The following is a 16510-nucleotide window of genomic DNA, read 5'->3' as shown; positions in this document are numbered from 1 at the left end:
CCCCCCCCCCCCCCCCCGCCAAGTCTTCCCCGCGCTGCTTCCTACCTAGGGGCTTCCAAAGACAACCTCTCAAATATTTGAACACAGCTACAATATTCTTCCTAAATCTCCCCATTTGCTTCAACAATCCAGAGTTTGACTTAAGTCATTCACCCACTGCATCTTTTTTTCACTTGGTGATCCTTTTTAAATACATTACCTTCCAAAGAATCCCTTCCCATTCTCTATGTAAGCCACCCTTCCCCTAGAGAAGTCATTTGAATTTCAACCTCCTACTCTTCAAGATCTGGTATGATACAATATTGTTCAGGTCCGATATATATTGATGTTCTGATTTGGCTGTTAATTTAAATGTCAAGAGCACAGGCTCTGAAGTCAAATACACCAAGTGTTCAAATCTGGGCTCTGCCACTTACTAATAACTGTGTGACCTCGGGAAGGTTTCTTAGCCTCTCTGGATTTCAGCTTCCTCGTCTGCAAATCAGGGACAGGGATATTTACTACCTGGCGTGATGAGAATCAAGTGAGATGAGGCCAGTAAAACACTTGGGACAGCTCCTGGCTGCCTCATTTAGCTCCTAAGTGACCATTATAAGTGCATTCCTCTGAGTTTAGGGCTGGAGGGGGTGCTTTGGGGAAGAGAGAGAAGAAAAGGAGAGAAGACGACCTTCTGGAGTTATGCTGCCTTTCCCAAGCAGTGTGAATGCTGGGTGAAATCCAATAAAAGGGTACCTTGCTTTGGTCTCATTTCCAGAGGTGTCTCTGCCAGCCCCTCCCCAACACCCCCCAACACTGGCCAGCCCCCCTCCAACGCCCCCAACATCCGCTGCCTCCGCCACCAACAACCCAGCCACTGTAATGGGGCCACTGTAATGGTGCAGGTCTTGACAGCTCTTTGAAACTCAGAGGGTTTAAAATTTAAATGTCTTTGAGGGTAAGAGAAACACACCAAAATAAACATACCTCCTGCTGAACAGAGAAAGGGAAACTTGGCAGGCGCCCCAGAACTTTCCCCACCCCCAGCCCTCCCTAAACTTCCTCTTGTGGTTTCTCAAGAGAACAACCTGTTCTCCCCAGCCAAGAAAGCGCCTGGGGCAGGGGGCTGGGGCATGCCAAGGGTTCCACCGCTCCCCACCCTATGACAAGGGAGAAAAGTATGCGTGGCAGAAGTAGCCTGGAGGTCTATATAGTTCTGAATTTCACAACCTGCTTACCTGTTATCTTGGCCTTTACCCTCAACTGCCGCCCTCAAAAACCAACCTCGCCCCCAACACAGGCCTCTCTCTCAAAGACAGATGCACAAGGTGGTTTTACTGCAGGTAGAGGGGGACCACTTCAGGCCTGCCCAGATCTGTGCAGAGGACTCTTGAGAAACACCTAGAGTTCCAGAAAGGTAATGGAAAAGCAGCTTGGAATCCCTGGAGCCTTGGCCCTGTGGCCTGGCTCATATCCAGGGCAAGGTCCCAGCCTGCTGGGAGGGAGGGGGTCAGATACACGGTGGCAGCTCTGAGATGCAGCAGCTGTGGGCGAGAGAAGCGAACATCTTCTACTGTTTGACCATCTTCTTTACTCAACTACCAGGCTGGGACTGTTCCTCTTGGAATCTAGAATATGAAAGTCTCTGATACTCTTAAAGATTCCCACCAAATGAGGGGTCCGGGTGTCCCACATCCTCAGATTCTGGCACATCACACCCATGTTGCCTCCTTTCCTGCATCAAACTTCAGTTTGTTCCTCTTGAGGCTTATTCAAGAAAACACACACACACACACACACACACACACACACACACACACACGGCCTTAAGGAAAGGATACCAGCTCAGTGCTGTCCCTACAAGCCTACTACAGATCTACTGGGGCTCCATGTAAACGGTTACCAGCACCCACACTCAGCTAAAAAGTTTCTCTCCCGCCTACCACCCAAGGTACAGGTCCTTTCGGAAACTCCTAAGTCCTTGGCTTAAGTGGACATTCTATGTGGTCAGCTAGGGAGACAAACTAGCCTACGGTTAAGAACAGGGTCTCCCAGGGCACCTGGGTGGCTCAGTGGGTTAAGCCGCTGCCTTCAGCTCAGGTCATGATCTCAGGGTCCTGGGATCGAGTCCCGCATCAGGCTCTCTGCTCAGCAGGGAGCCTGCTTCCTTCTCTCTCTCTCTCTCTCTCTCTCTGCCTGCCTCTCTGTCTACTTGTGATCTCTCTCTGTCAAATAAATAAATAAAAATCTAAAACAAAACAAAACAAAACAAAAAAAACAGGGTCTCCCAGGTCAAGTGACCTGGCTTTCAATCTCAGCTGTGCCATTTATTTCTGGTGTACTCTTTAGAAAAATGACTCACCTCCTCTGTGCCTAGGCTTTCCCATCTACACAGTGAGATAATTCTAGTGCTGACCTCATAGGACTTAGGGAAATTAAATGAGGACATTACACTCCAAACATTTAGAAGGGTGCCCCACAGTACTAATAAGCATTAGCTGGTGTTCTGAACCCTTGAGGGAAGGAAACAAAAAAGAGGCACTAAGGACCAAGGCAGTCATGGTCTCAAGGACTAGGATCCTGCTGGAATTCTCAGAGATGCTTTTGACTGGAAGTTCCAGGCAGAGCAGAAGCTCTGATTTGTTTACCGTTATGTCCCCAACATCTAGCCTGTGCAGAGTATGGTCATAGCTAGCAAGTGGTGAACGAATTAATCAAATGTTGTATCAGTCATCTCTCCAAGGAGCCTAGGAATTGACAGAGAAGAATCTGCAGGGACACAACGGAAGACCTAGTTCTCTTCACCTGTGCATATCTGGTCCCCAAGAGAACTGAGGTGGGGGCATAGAGGAAACAGTCCTAAGGTCCAAGAATGAGGAATGGGTACCCCAACATTATGTGGATGGTCACATAACTCTCGAGCAGACTCCCAGCTGCATGCAGCTAGGAATTCCTGGATTCTTAGCGACCAGCCCAGAAACTTGCCTATCCCTGAATTTATCCTGTTCATTCCCACCTCTTCTTCATGCCTAGACAGCAGGTGAAAGAGAGCAGGAATGCCTTCTGGGTCCTCATTATACCCCAAGGTCCAACACCAGTCAGGGTTCAGTACAACTCTGCTGAATGAACAGGTGGCCCCCAAAGACTTCCTACCACTTCTCAGCCTGGTGACTCTCCTCTCACCCAGAATCCAACTCCAAAGCCCCCTTCTCTCTGGAGTCTTGCTAGCCAGCCCAACTTGGCACTTTATCTCTGTTGTTCCATGATGCACACTAACCATAGATGAATAACATCATTGCACCCTCAGCATCCCATGAATTCCAGACCCATAGTAAGTGCTCAATGTTTGCAGATGAAACCATTATGCTCCCTTAGTAACAGCAACCAAGCTCTTCAGTTACTCTTCTTGGCAATACATTAAAAAACCACAAGAGGCTTGTATACCCATCAGACACCAGAGGGACAAACACTGAGGGGTCCTTCCTTCTAGTCCTGTCTTCTGACCTCCTTCCTCCCTCTGCTCTTGCTGGCAGGAGATTTGGAAGGCTCCCTGCCCACATTGGCTCTGCCTTCCTACTAACCTCTCATCCCTATCTCTGAGGTATGACGAACGAAAACCCAGTGAGGCCACTGGGCTTCTAGGTCAGCTTGGACAGGGCCCAGGGCTTCGGGTGGGCATCTCTGCTCTTCGACTAGGTGCAGAACAGCTCACCGAGAGAACAACGGAGCCGAGCTTTGGGGGACAACGGGGAGGTGATGACGACGCGGGGACCCCCTTAACCGACCCAACTCTACCCGCCCCAGGCGTCCAGCCCGAACTTGGAGCCCCAGCGCAGGGTGGAGAGGCTGACACCGCATCTATCTAGGCTTCTTCAGCCATCAAGCCTACCTCCATAGTAGGTGAGCCCCCCGGAGCACGGATCGTGGCCTCATTCTCCCGCCGCCTCTGACTTCTGTCTTTGGGGAGGTAGGGGGTCGCCACCTCCAGCCGTGGGGAGGGGCGTGCACTGCTGCGCCAGGCGTCCCAGCAGAAAGAGTCTCCACCCCCGCAGGCGCCGCGTGTTTACAAAGTCCGCGCCGCGGATCCCGAGTTTAAAGCTGGGCAGGAAGTGGGGAAGAGGGGGCGGGGGAGACAAAGGGGCTGGGTGCTTGGCTCCACTGAAGTTTGGGCCCGACTCCTCCCCCGGCAGCCCGCGGCTCGCCCTGCAGCCCCCGACCCTAGCGCCCTCGGTGAGGGGGCGGGGAACGCCCCCAGGCTCAGGTGCGCCCGCGGGGCCCGTGCGGCGCGGGTTGCCAAGCCTCTGCGCGTTCGCTAGTCATTCACGCGTCGCGCAGGAAATAAACAACTTCAGGTGCTGTTTCTTGACCGCTTACTACGCGTCTGGCACTGTGCCAGACCCTTTGTGTGTATTAGCTTATTTTCTTCTTTATCAATCCCACCCCAGTTTCATACCCCCCAACACACACAAGGAAACTGAGGCACAGTGTGGTTAAGGAACGCGCCCGAAGTCCCACAGCCTGCGAGCGCTATGATTCAAAGCCAGCGTCTGCACCCTCCCAGGCACCCGCAAACGGAACCGAACGAGGCGCGGTGCGGTCCCCGGTGCCGGCACGGAGAATCCCGTCCCGGAGTGGCTGATGAGCGAGGGAGACGCTGAAAACCACAAGCCCCGCGTGGACGCCGCGCCCTGGGAGTGAGGCGGGCACGGGACAGCTTCCTGCCGCCTGTACCTCCGGCCTCGCCCCGCAAATACCTGCGGACTGAGGGCGAGAAGGCAGCGGAATGCAGAGGAAGACCTGGGCTAGCTGGTCGGTAGGCTCCAGTTCCGAGCGGACCACTGGCGGGCTGCGGGGCTGTCAGCACGAAATAAGGCTTCCCCAAATTTCCAGGTCAGGAGAATCACCTGGAGAGCTTCCCAGTACGGATTTCCAGGCCCCTTCCCCACTGAGTGAGTCATTGGCACCGAGCGGGACACAGCCAGGTGCTGCTAATACCAACAAGCAAGTTTGGAGCGTTCCAAGGATGTGCTCTTTATGAGAAACGATTTCATCTAGGAATAGGTGTGATGCTGCGGGCGCATCTTCCTAGCCAATTCCGACGCTCACTAGGGCCCCAAGAACCTACCACGCACTGAAGGTCACGTGAGCCGGGGTCCTGAGACACACACACCACCCACCCACTTGGGCTTAAGAAAGCTTGTAGGGGTGCACGCCGCCCCGCCTCCTCCCCGCCCCTCCCCGTTCGGCGACTACAAGTCCCATACTGCCCTGCGCCCGCGCACATTACGCCAGAGCAAGATGGCCGACACGGCGGCCACTGCCGGTGCCGGTGGCTCCGGAACGGTAAGGGTGGGAGGCGCGGGGCCGAGGCGAGAGAGTCTGGGCATCCTGTACTTTCCCCCTAATGTGGGCAACAATCCCATAGCCAGAAATCCAGCCCCACTATGAGCTCCGAGTGAAGGAGCGTCTTTCAGGCCGTACATGCCCCCCTCCTTGGGACTTGGCTACGGCCTCCGGAGTTGGTGGACCTGTGTAGTGATTGGCTCCTTCCCTGTTGGGGGTTGGGAACCCGGAACACCTCCTGATTGGTCCGAAGAGGCTGGTTTCGCCTTCTTATTGGACAGCCGAAGTTGGGGGGATTCCGGTTTCAAAATATTTAGCTTTCCTACTTTCCTGAGCGGTTGTCCTTTGCCTTTCTCTCCTCAGCGTCGTGTGGTGGTGTTTTAATTTTTCCTGTTAGTGAAGTGGTGTGGAGATGGGAGGAACAAGAGAGAGAGCATTGTTTTCTGGGAGAAGGCATGAATTCAATCCCATCATGCATGTTTTTTCAGCTATATATTTTGATAATCTGCTAAAATAGAAAGTAAAAAGTAGACATTTTGTGTTTTTGAAATTTTAAGTTTTAGGTAGCGCCTTGGTATTTAGAGCCCCTTGGGTACTCGATTATTATTACTCAGCTGGCCAGGGTTTGTAAGTCTAAACACCAGGGGCATTTTTAAATTTTATTTTAGTAAGCACTGATAAATATTTAGCGAAAGAACCTTTGCTTGCCATTGATGATATGGGAATTATTTGATTGCAACCTTGTCTTACGGGCGAAAATCTTTTTTTTTTTTTTTTTTTTTATTAATGGGGTGCTGATTGGCAGAGATCAGGAAGTAAACAATCCACTAACCCTGCTGACAACTACCATCTGGCCCGGAGGCGAACCCTTCAGGTGGTTGTGAGCTCCTTGTTGACAGAGGCAGGGTTCGAGAGTGCTGAGAAAGCATCCGTGGAAACATTGACAGAGATGCTGCAGAGCTGTAAGTACCAGGAAACAATAGGCCGCCTTCTTGGAGTCAACCAAAATCTGTTCGGTGTTCTGCAATCTGATAGTGTTAGCGAGGATCTAGGAAAAAGAAGAATGTAGTTAAGTGACTTGCAGGCTTTGGAATCAGTGGGATGTGGGTATAAGTCATCGCTCTGCCACTTCCCAGCTTGAGCAAGTCACTAAATCTCCTGAACCTCAATTTCCTTATTTGTGAAGTAGGTTAATAATTTGTATTTCACGGAGTTGTGAGGATAAGTGAGGTGCGTATGTAAAGCATTTGATGTTAGGAACATTGTAAGCTCCTGAGGACTTGTAGGTGCTGTTGTTGCTGCTTGTTCTCTGTACTCAAAGTAGTTAGAGTTTTGTTGCAGAGTCACAATGAATTCCCATGAATAGATGTTACACATCAGATAATCAAATGCTATCATATGCGATACAAAGAGGGAGGGCAAATAAAGTTTATAGAATGGAAAACAACTTGAAATGGGTTGAGGTATAGGAGCCTGGAATGGTCTCACATAGGCTTTTCTGCTTGTGCATTATATTTCCTTGCTTGGATTTTATTGGGGTGGGTGGTGGAAGGTAGGATGGCATGAGAGATGGGGTTACTTAAGTTGTCTCGTGAGGGATCAACACTTACAAATGAAAGTGAGAAAAAGTTTTAGGCAGAGGGAGAAGTTAACTGCAATGCAGGCCAAATAAAGAATTAGCTAACCCAGTAGGGAGCTCTGGAGCAATCGTTGCCTTTCAGAGTACACCTCCTCAGGCTGAAAAGACCCTGCCTTTGTACTCAATTCTCCATCAGGCACTCGATGTGGGCTGCCCCAGGAAGGACGTGGTCTGAGGTGAGGTGGCTGTCTGCAGCTGATGTTCGCAACTTTTATTTATTTATTTATTTACAGATTTTATTTATTTGACACAGAGAGAGAGAGCACCTAAGTAGGCAGAGAGGCAGGCAGAGAAGAGAGGGGAAAGCAGTGTCTCTGCTGAACAGAGAGCCCAAAGCGGGGCTCGATCCCAGGACCCTGAGATCATGACCTGAGCTGAAAGCAGAGGCTTAACCCATTGAGCCACCCAGGCGCCCCTGTTCAGAACTTTTAAATACCAAATGTTTTCCTAAAGCAGTGCTCTCAGATGTTTGGGTCTTAGAACCTCTTTAGACTCCTAAATATTTAAAAGAAAAAAAAGGTCTCAAATATTGAGGGTCCTGAGAAGTTGTTCTGTCTACATGGGCTTTATATAGAGTGATTTTTGCCACATTAGGAAATAAAATTGAGAAAAATTTTAAACATAAACATATACAAGCCCACATTCCATTGTCCATCAGAGCCATGATATCATCATAGACCACGTAGCCTCTGGAAGACTCCAGGAGACAATGAGAGTAAAAAAAATCAATGTCTTTATTTCATTATAAACATGGTTTTGGCTTTTGGACTTTGGAAAGGATTTCAGGGCTGCCCGGGGATTCCCAGACCATACTTTGAGAACCTCTGTCCTAAAAGAATGGACAAATAGTTCCCAACAGAGAAGAATTCAGTTCTTGAAAAGATCTTGGAATTCAGAGTTTAAAGGTCCTCATGGTTGAGGCAGCTCTTTCTGACATCACTGACCAAGAGGGCCTTCTTTCTCATCGAAGAAATAGTTGCCACTGAGGGGGGATGGAGCTGAAATAGTGGTGCTGGAAAGCTGTGAATATTGAAACTGAAAGGCTTGAAAATAGTATAAAAGTCTGTCACTTCGTTCCAAGGAATACCAAGGATAGATAGCTTAAGGTGGGGTCTTTTGAGACTTGAGCATTTCCATGTTGTCAGGAGCTCTGGATATCAAAGTTTCAGCATTTCCGTTAGTTGTAAGGATCAGGCAGTTTTTGTGTTTGTTGCCTACAGTCACTTAGTTTCTAGGGACTCCTGTCTTAGACTGTGTTCAGAGCCAAGTCTCTGAATACTATTTTCTACATTTCTTTTACATATCCTTTGAAATCCTAGGACCTCTAAGAAAAAAAAAAGAAAAGAAAAGAGAAAGGCCAAATGGGTATAGGTATTTTATTTATTTTATTTTTTTTAAGACTTTATTTATTTATTTGACAGACCGAGATCACAAGCAGGCGGAGAGGCAGGCAGAGAGAGAGGAGGAAGCAGGCTCCCCGCCGAGCAGAGAGCCCGATGCGGGGCCCGATCTCAGGACCCTGGGATCATGACCTGAGCCGAAGGCAGAGGCTTCAACCCACTGAGCCACCCAGGTGCCCCGGGTATAGGTATTTTAAATGCCACCTGGCTTGTTTCTAAGACATTCTATCAGGATTTTAATTAGACTTTCCCCACAGTAAACAGATGCCGCACCCCACCCCTACCATTTTCGGGTATGGAAGCCAGTACTAGTGACTTGATCTGGGTAGTGGTGAGCTGGTCGTGGGTCTTCAGTTCGACACTCTTCCCTCTCAAACACCACTTGCTTTTAACTTCTGAGCCATGAGGGCTTCTAGAGCAGGGGCTCCTTACCTTTTGGGGCTCCTTTTGTATCTGATGAAATCTCTGAACCTATCCCCAGAAAAAGGCTTTTCTGTATGTAAAATTCACCACAATTTCAGAGTTTTCATGGAATTGCCTATCCATCTCTGAAGCCCAGTTATGGAGCCCAGCTTCATACCTCCCCTTTTCCCTGAAGAACTTTGGCATAACTTTTTTTTTTTTTTTAATTTTATTTTTAAGTAATCTCTACTCCCAACATGGGGCTCAAACTTAGAGCCCCAAGATCAAGAGTTGCCAGGTCTGCTGACTGTGTCGGCCAGGTGCCCCCATAACTCTTAAATAGAAGTTCAGTTTCAGGCAGAAAAAAAAGACTTGTTCCTCCTCCCCCTTTTTTGGTGGCAAGATGTACATAACATAGCATTACAAACATAACCATTTGTAAATGAACAATTCAGTGGCCTTAAATATATGCACAATATTAAATGACTGTCAACACTATCCATTTCCAGAACTTTTCCATCATCTAAACAGAAACACTGTGGAATGCCTGGGTGGCTCAGTCAGTTAAGCATCTGCCTTTGGCTCAGGTCATGATCCCAGGGTCCTGGGATTGAGTCCCGCATCGGGCTCCCTGCTCAGTGGGAGCCTGCTTCTCCCTCTGCCTGCTGCTCCCCCTGCTTGTGCTCTCTGACAAATGAATAAATAAAATAAATAAATAACCAGAAATACTATATCCATCACGTTAACTTCCCATCTCCCCCGCCACACTCCCGCCAAGCTCCTGGTAACCTCAAATCCACCTTTTGTCTCTGAATTTTCTTTTTTTCTAGGTACTTTATATAAGTGGAATCTTAAAATATTTGACTTTCTGTGTCTGACTTATTTCACTTTACCTAACATTTTCAAGGTTTTTCCATGTTGTATGAGAATTTCATTCCCTTTGAAGGCCAGATAATGCTCCATTGTATGTGTGGACCACATTTTGTTTATCCATTCATCTGTGGATGCACACTGGGTTGTTTCTACCTTTTGGCTATTGTGAATCACGCTGCAGTGAACATTGGTGCACAAGTATCTGTTTTCAGTTCGCTTGGATGTATCCCTGCGGGGAGATTGCTGGCTCTTACGATAATTCTGTACTTAACTTTGTGTGAACAGAGAATAAGACTTTGTGCCTTTGATCCTTTGCTAGACATTTCAGAAATCGGGAGGAGTGCCAAGTCCTACTGTGAGCACACAGCCAGGACGCAGCCCACACTGTCAGACATCGTGGTCACGCTTGTTGAGATGGGTGAGTACACCTCCAGTTTTCTGGTTGTCCAGTGCAGCTGAGTTGGGGTTATGAGAGAAAGAAGAGTCCCCAAGAGTCAGCCCTGTCTGCCAGGTGTTCTCGAGTTTCCTCAGGAGTCTCCTGGTTTGTTTTTAGCTTGAGAGAGGGTTCCCTCAAGAGAGGGTACCCTCAGAAGAGGGTTCCAGTGACTCTATTTAAGAGACTTCCTACTTTCCTACTGGGGGATTCAGCTGGAGCTGCTTTCAAGTGGCCGCAAAGCACTCAAGCTGGGGGTCTCCACTCTTTCTTCACAGTATCACTCCCCCTTTAGGGATTTTTTTATTTTTGTTCTCCTGTTTCTTAGGCTTCAATGTGGACACTCTCCCTGCTTATGCGAAACGGTCTCAGAGGATGGTCATCACTGCCCGTAAGTGACTTTGAACTGAGGTCCTCAGTAAGTGCTCAATCAGTGTTATGGAATGACTTCATTGAAAAGGGCAAGGATCGGTTTGCAGCTACTTCCCATTGTGGGCTCCCTTCCATTATTTGGGGCTACCTGAAATAGGATCTTTATTTAGATTAATAGGATTAAGGTGCGAAGTTCAGTCACCAGAAAGGTAAACCATTTCTGAGGTGTTGCTGTGCTTTAACCCCAGAAGAGGGCTGTTTGAAAAATGTGAAAGGTCTCACTCTTCCCTCAGTCAAGTAAGCTATGGCCTGGAGGCCTAATACAGCTTGCTTCCTGTTTATGTAAATAAAGTTTTATTGGAACACAGCCATGTTTAGTTATTATCCCTGGCGGCTTTCATGCTATAATGGCAGAGTTAAAGTCATTGTGATGGACTATATGGCTGGCAAAACCTGAAATATTTACTCTGTCCCTTTACACAAATGATGATTTCTCCCTTAGATGAAGTGAGTGCCATAAACTGACTTGGGAGTAACAGTTTGGGCCTGTAGGACCTTGAGGAGAATATACTAGATTTTTTTCTCTGCATTCTTTTCATGCTCGCACCTTTTTAAGAAATACAGTCATGGCTCCATAGCTCAGGAGTTAGAGCACTGGTCTCATAAGAAATACTCTCAGAGTAGATTGGAAAGGACCATTTATTTTTATTTAATTTTTTTTTTAAGATTTTACTTATTTATTTGACAGAGAGAGACATAGCAAGAGAGGGAACAGAAGCAGGGGAGAGTGGGAGAGAGAGAAGCAGGCCTCCTGCTGAGCAGGGAGCCTGATGTGTGGCTCCATACCTTTGGGATCCTGACCTGAGCCGATGGCAGACGCTTAATGACTGAGCCGCCCAGGCACTCCAGAAAGGACCATTTTTAATCCCTTCTCGTTTTCTTTAGCCCGTACTGACTTACCCTGCCTGGCTCAGGATTTGTCTTTGTCATCTGGGTTCTATGGAAAAAGAGCCACTAACCCACTGAGTCTCCTTAGTTCCTCCGCGTCTCCCTTATGTATTTAACTTGTCACAGCCACCCACTCACCTGCCTACGCGGCATGCCGGCAGATTGTCCTACGTGTGACTGTGACCCCAGGTCATCCAGCAGGGCCAGGTGTGGCAGGGGCGACCTTCTCAGGTCCTCAAGCTGTTAAAGGCCCTTTATTGATAGGAATACAAACTGCCTGCTGTACAGGGAGAGCACTGAGGTCCAGCATTTACTTTGAGAAAAGTGGGGACAGGGTAGAGACGCACAGCCTGGGGTGGCGGAATAACCCCTTGTAACTCTGTTGCAGCTCCAGTGACCAATCAGCCGGTGACCCCCAAGGCCCTCACTGCAGGGCAGAACCGACCCCACCCGCCGCACATCCCCAGCCATTTTCCCGAGTTCCCTGACCCTCACACCTACATCAAAACTCCGGTGAGTGAAGCGGCCACGCTGGGGACTGGGACCGATACAGAAGTAGTCAGTTCCTACTGAGTGTCAGGCTGGAGTCCAAGAGTTTGCTGATAGAAGGGCGGTTCAGGGCTCAGCACGTCTTTCCTCATTGACACACAGTTTGGCAGAGGAGGATTATGTTCTCCAGAGTTCGAATGTGCTCCCATTTGCCAGATCCATGGTTTCACCTCCCCTTGGGGAGGTGTGCTATGCCCAGGGGTCTTCACACACCTCCTTTGTCCTCACCTCCACCCCATGTCCTGGTGCACATATGGCCACCAGGCAGCTTTTGGGGGCAAGTCCTCCAGGACACTTCTCCACACCTCAGAAATAGATGGTCACCCGCCACTGCAACACGACCATCGTCCTTGACCAGTAGTCTCTGTATGGGTGTCATACGGCTGCCTGCTGTAAAAAGTGCCACAGACTAGATGGCCTAGCACAACAGAAATGCATTGTCTTTTTTTTTTTTTTTTTAAGATTTTATTTATTTATTTGACAGAGATCACAAGTAGGCAGAGCAGCAGGTAGAGAGAGAGTAGGAAGCAGGCTCCCCGCGGAGCAGAGAGCCCAATGTGGGGCTCGATCCCAGGACCCCGGGATCATGACCCGAGCTGAAGGCAGAGGCTTAACCTACTGAGCCACCCAGGCACCCCAGAAATTCATTGTCTTACAGTTCGAGAGACTAGCAGTTCAAAACCAAGGTGTCAGCAGGTTCCCTCTGAAACCTGTAGGAGAATCCTTCCTTGCTTCTTCCTAGCTTTGAGTGGCTTATGGGCAGTCTGTGGTGTTCCTTGACTTCTAGATGCGTCCCTCCCGCTGTCTTCACAGGGCACTCTCTGTATCTCTCTGCACGCCGCCATTTTCTTCTAAGGGCACAGTCCTGTTGGACTAGTACCAACGTACTCCAGTTCAGCCTCATGCTAACTGATCACATCTCGCAATGACCCCATTTCCAAACAAGATCATATTCTGAGGTACCAGCATTAGGACTTCAACAGCATATCTCTTTTTGGGGGGACACAGTTGAACCTACAACAGTCTTCCACTCTTATACGGTGTCTCTTTGTCAGTAAAAGTATTAAGCCCATATCCTCTGTTTGCTTATTGACACGACTCTAATGTAGCACTCTGCCAAAGTTAAATATATTAACAGATCATCTCACCCTTATTAAAGGTTCAGGAAACTTGTTTGCTCCTCCACAGTGGCAGCCATGGGATCGCCTCTGCTCTTTATTTTTTGGAATTGTGGTTTGACACTCGGGATAGTAAGTCAGAGGTCTGATCCAAAGGTCAGTTTACTTTGGTTCTTGAACAGCTCTCATAGTTGAAAAGGCATATTGCAAAGCTGTGCAGCATCATCGGCTGCCCTTAAAAAATCATAACCGTAATTGTTTTCGCTCTCATCGATTGGTTATTTGAAGAATCTTATTAAAATTTTTCTATTAAAATTCCAGTTTCTTGAATGTCAAATGGTCGTCTTTAAAAATAATCTTGCATTTTTAAAAAAATATTTTATTTATTTATTTGACACAGAGAGAGAGAGGCAGAGAGGCAGGCAGAGAGAGAGAGGGGGAAGCAGGCTCCCCGCTGAGCAGAGAGCCTGATGCGGGGCTCCATCCCAGGACCCTGAGACCATGACCTGAGCCGAAGGCAGAGGCTTAACCCACTGAGCCACCCAGGTGCCCCAAGATCTTGCATTTTAATGTTTTTAACAAGTACGTTCACAATCCATTCCAGTTTTTTATTTGGGGAAAATTTTAAACACGTCCGAAAATGCTATTTCTGTGTTTCAGTGGAGCTAGGGGAAGCAAACATACAGGCGACACACTTGAATTAACATTGACAACAGTGCGAATGTTTCCAATACCTCTTTTTTTTTTTTAAGTATACTTTTAATAAAATATCACAAACGTACAGAAAAGCACAAATAATAAATATACAATTTGATGAATTTTTACTAAGTGCACACGCCTGTTGAACTAATACCTGAGCTAAAAACAAAACAAAACCAAAACCAAAAAATCCCATGAGGCGCCTTGCTGGCTCAGTCGATGGAGCAGGTGACTTTTGGTCTCGGGGTGGTAAGTTTAACCCCCACAATAGGTGCAGAGATTGCTAAAAAATAAAATCTTTAAAAAAAAAGAACAAAACACCCTAAGCCAGCCTTCCTAAAGGTTCCCATCCCCCTTCAGCAACTAGCCCCCCAAAGGTAATCTAATTTTTATCACCATAAACTCTTTTGTCAGTTGTTGTGCTTTATGTAAACTATGTGGCTTCTTCCACTCAACGTTCTGTCTCTGAGATTCGTCTGTGTCGCTGGGTGTAGTTGAAGTTTATTCAACATATGCATAATCTTTTAGCTTTTGCGCCTCTCTAGGTTTTGGCTTACACAAACGACACTGCTATGAACATTCTGGCAATTTCTGTATATCAACTGTCAGATACTCAGAATTTTTTATTTTTTAAAGATTTTATTTACTTATTTGACAGACAGAGATCACAAGTAGGCAGAGAGGCAGGCAGAGAGAGAATGAGGAGGAAGCAGGCTCCCCGCTAAGCAGAGACCCCAACATGGGGCTCGATCCCAGGACTCTGGGATCATGACCCAAGCCAAAGGCAGAGGCTTTAACCCACTGAGCCACCCAGGTGCCCCAGATACTCGGACTTTTATATGTGCGTTCAACCCATGACATATCTTTCAGAGCATGTATGTTTGCGTTCTGCGGAATATATACCCAGGGCCTGGACAGGGGTCATCAGGAGTTCAGCTGTAGTAGATGCTGCCTGGTGGGTCCAGTACCTCTTTAAAAAATTGAATCTCCATATCATGAAGAGCAGTTGCTTTTTTGTTCATGGTTAAAATGTCAGTTTTACCATTGCAGTTTAAAATGTTTACACTAACTTCTCATCATTGATGAGCTCTCGGTCATCTTTCACTGGGTGACATGATTGCCAAAGAGCCCATAATTAGGAGCCAGAGTGTCAGCCCACCATTTTCTCATTCTCTCGCACTTCCATTAATAGCCTCAGTCTTGGGTTTCTTGTTGAGGCTCTTTTGGGACAACATAGCCACTTTGTAAAGGTTGGTTTTAAAAAAGCCGATACGTAAGCAGCCACTCACTTCCTGTGAGATGTCCCATTACACTGGTGGAACTGGGGGTGGAATGGGGCTCCCTGTCACGGCTTCCCAGGGGGGATTCCCACTCTCCCTTCAGGGTGCGTCTCTTATGCCTGAGACCCACTGTCACAGAAGCTACATGAAGGCCCAGGGGCATTTGTCATAGTAAATGTGCAGTTCTTAATTTTGAAGCTCAAAAACAAATATTAGTAATAGTTACATCATTTTCTTTCTGCCCCTCTACTGCCCTTGGGGATCTTGGCTTCAAGTGACATCAGTGGGCCACACATTGGAAGGGTGGAAGGAGATCACAACAGCAAGAATGATCCACTGGTATCCCTCTAGTGTCTTTGCTCTTCTCTTTCCAGACGTACCGTGAGCCCGTGTCAGACTACCAGGTCCTGCGGGAGAAGGCTGCATCCCAGAGACGAGATGTGGAGCGGGCGCTCACCCGCTTTATGGCCAAGACAGGCGAGACCCAGAGTCTTTTCAAAGATGACGTCAGCACGTTTCCATGTGAGAGTCTGTCCCCTCTGGGGATCCTGTCTTGTCATTTGAAATAGTCATTCCATCTTTCCTTTCTCTCAGCATGATAGGAAGAAAAGCAAGCTTTGTCTTTGTCTTGGGGGCAGAGTGTGCTGCATGTTTCTGGCTCCTGTTCCCAGGTCTTAGGGGCCTGTCCCTAACCAGTGACTGTAAAATGTTACGGCCCGTTTTGGGATCGGCTGTCTGAGGTTGAGTTCAGGCTGCCTCGAGGATGACTGACAGTAGGCCTCAGAGAGACTCACCTAGCGGAAGTGGCTGCCCTAGGAGTAGGAGGGACACAGAAGGCAGGCAGCGGGGGCACTTATCAAACACCTCCCCAACCCTTCCCCCCCAACGTCCCCTACCCCTGTCTCTGCCCTTCACCATGTCCTTTCACAGGCTCCATGTCACTGAATTTCTCATCTGGGTGCTGACGTTACCTCATCACTGTGGGCCTCGGTTTTGCCAGAGGAGAATGAGACAAATGAGTTTGGGTGACTGATTCAGTCAGCAAGGCCCTATAGGAGGCTCACTGTGGGCCTGGCCCAGGAATGAGAGCCACTAACAGTTCACCAGTGTTTTCCCTTATATTCTCTCACTGAATCCTCTCACGAACCTGTGAGTCAGGAACTGTTCCCACTACCATTAGAGGCTTTTAGAGAAAAGAGATGAAGTCATTTGCCCAAAGTCACACAGCTGGTAGATAGAATGCACACTAGCTCTTTCCAACCATGGGACCCTACATCGGAGGCACAGCAAAAGTCATCTCAGAGTGTCTCCTGCACGTAACGTTCTGCCATCGAAGTATACATAGATGATGTCTTTCTTTTAATTTTTTTTTTAATTCATAATTTTTTCTTTTCATCAGTGCCTTTTGGAAGTATATGTGCTGCCGAAGCGAGCACATCAGTGCCTTTTGGAAGGACTGGAATGCTCACTTACTTGAA

The 16510-nt window shown here is 48.0% G+C and overlaps 2 protein-coding genes across 9 annotated transcripts in view; one reads left to right on the top strand and one right to left on the bottom strand.

The window, feature by feature from the left end:
- LOC111147855 (cyclin D3) overlaps window positions 1–4793 on the bottom strand; it is a 95024-nt gene extending 90231 nt beyond the window's left edge. The window contains exons 1-2 of one of the 3 annotated variants that reach the window (XM_022504115.1): window positions 4731–4793; window positions 3866–4074 (exon numbers count right to left, since the gene is read on the bottom strand). In XM_022504115.1, the coding sequence (XP_022359823.1) occupies window positions 3866–3871 (6 nt within the window). In that variant the 5' untranslated portion in view covers window positions 3872–4074; window positions 4731–4793. Of the gene's footprint in view, window positions 1–3865; window positions 4075–4730 lie in introns of those variants that run through there. The other 2 variants (XM_022504118.1, XM_022504117.1) reach the window with 2 other exon arrangements.
- A 15-nt stretch (window positions 4794–4808) lies between these two features.
- LOC111147854 (TATA-box binding protein associated factor 8) overlaps window positions 4809–16510 on the top strand; it is a 29129-nt gene continuing 17427 nt past the window's right edge. For 5 of the 6 annotated variants that reach the window (XR_002640652.1, XM_022504110.1, XM_022504107.1 and 2 more), the window contains exons 1-6: window positions 5202–5319; window positions 6125–6281; window positions 9953–10051; window positions 10395–10457; window positions 11775–11899; window positions 15407–15554. Coding sequence is in view for 5 of the 6 variants with exons in the window: in XM_022504110.1 (XP_022359818.1) it covers window positions 5275–5319; window positions 6125–6281; window positions 9953–10051; window positions 10395–10457; window positions 11775–11899; window positions 15407–15554 (637 nt within the window). In the remaining variant the exon portion in view is untranslated. Of the gene's footprint in view, window positions 4867–5201; window positions 5320–6124; window positions 6282–9952; window positions 10052–10394; window positions 10458–11774; window positions 11900–15406; window positions 15555–16510 lie in introns of those variants that run through there. The other variant, XM_022504111.1, reaches the window with a different exon arrangement.

This window comes from Enhydra lutris, unplaced genomic scaffold (genome assembly GCF_002288905.1).
Source record: "Enhydra lutris kenyoni isolate GAN:26980312 unplaced genomic scaffold, ASM228890v2 scaffoldscaffold17, whole genome shotgun sequence".
Classification (NCBI taxonomy): Eukaryota; Metazoa; Chordata; class Mammalia; order Carnivora; family Mustelidae; genus Enhydra; species Enhydra lutris.
The sequence above is the reverse complement of the archived record's forward strand: the minus strand, read 5'-3'. Positions and strand labels throughout refer to the sequence as shown.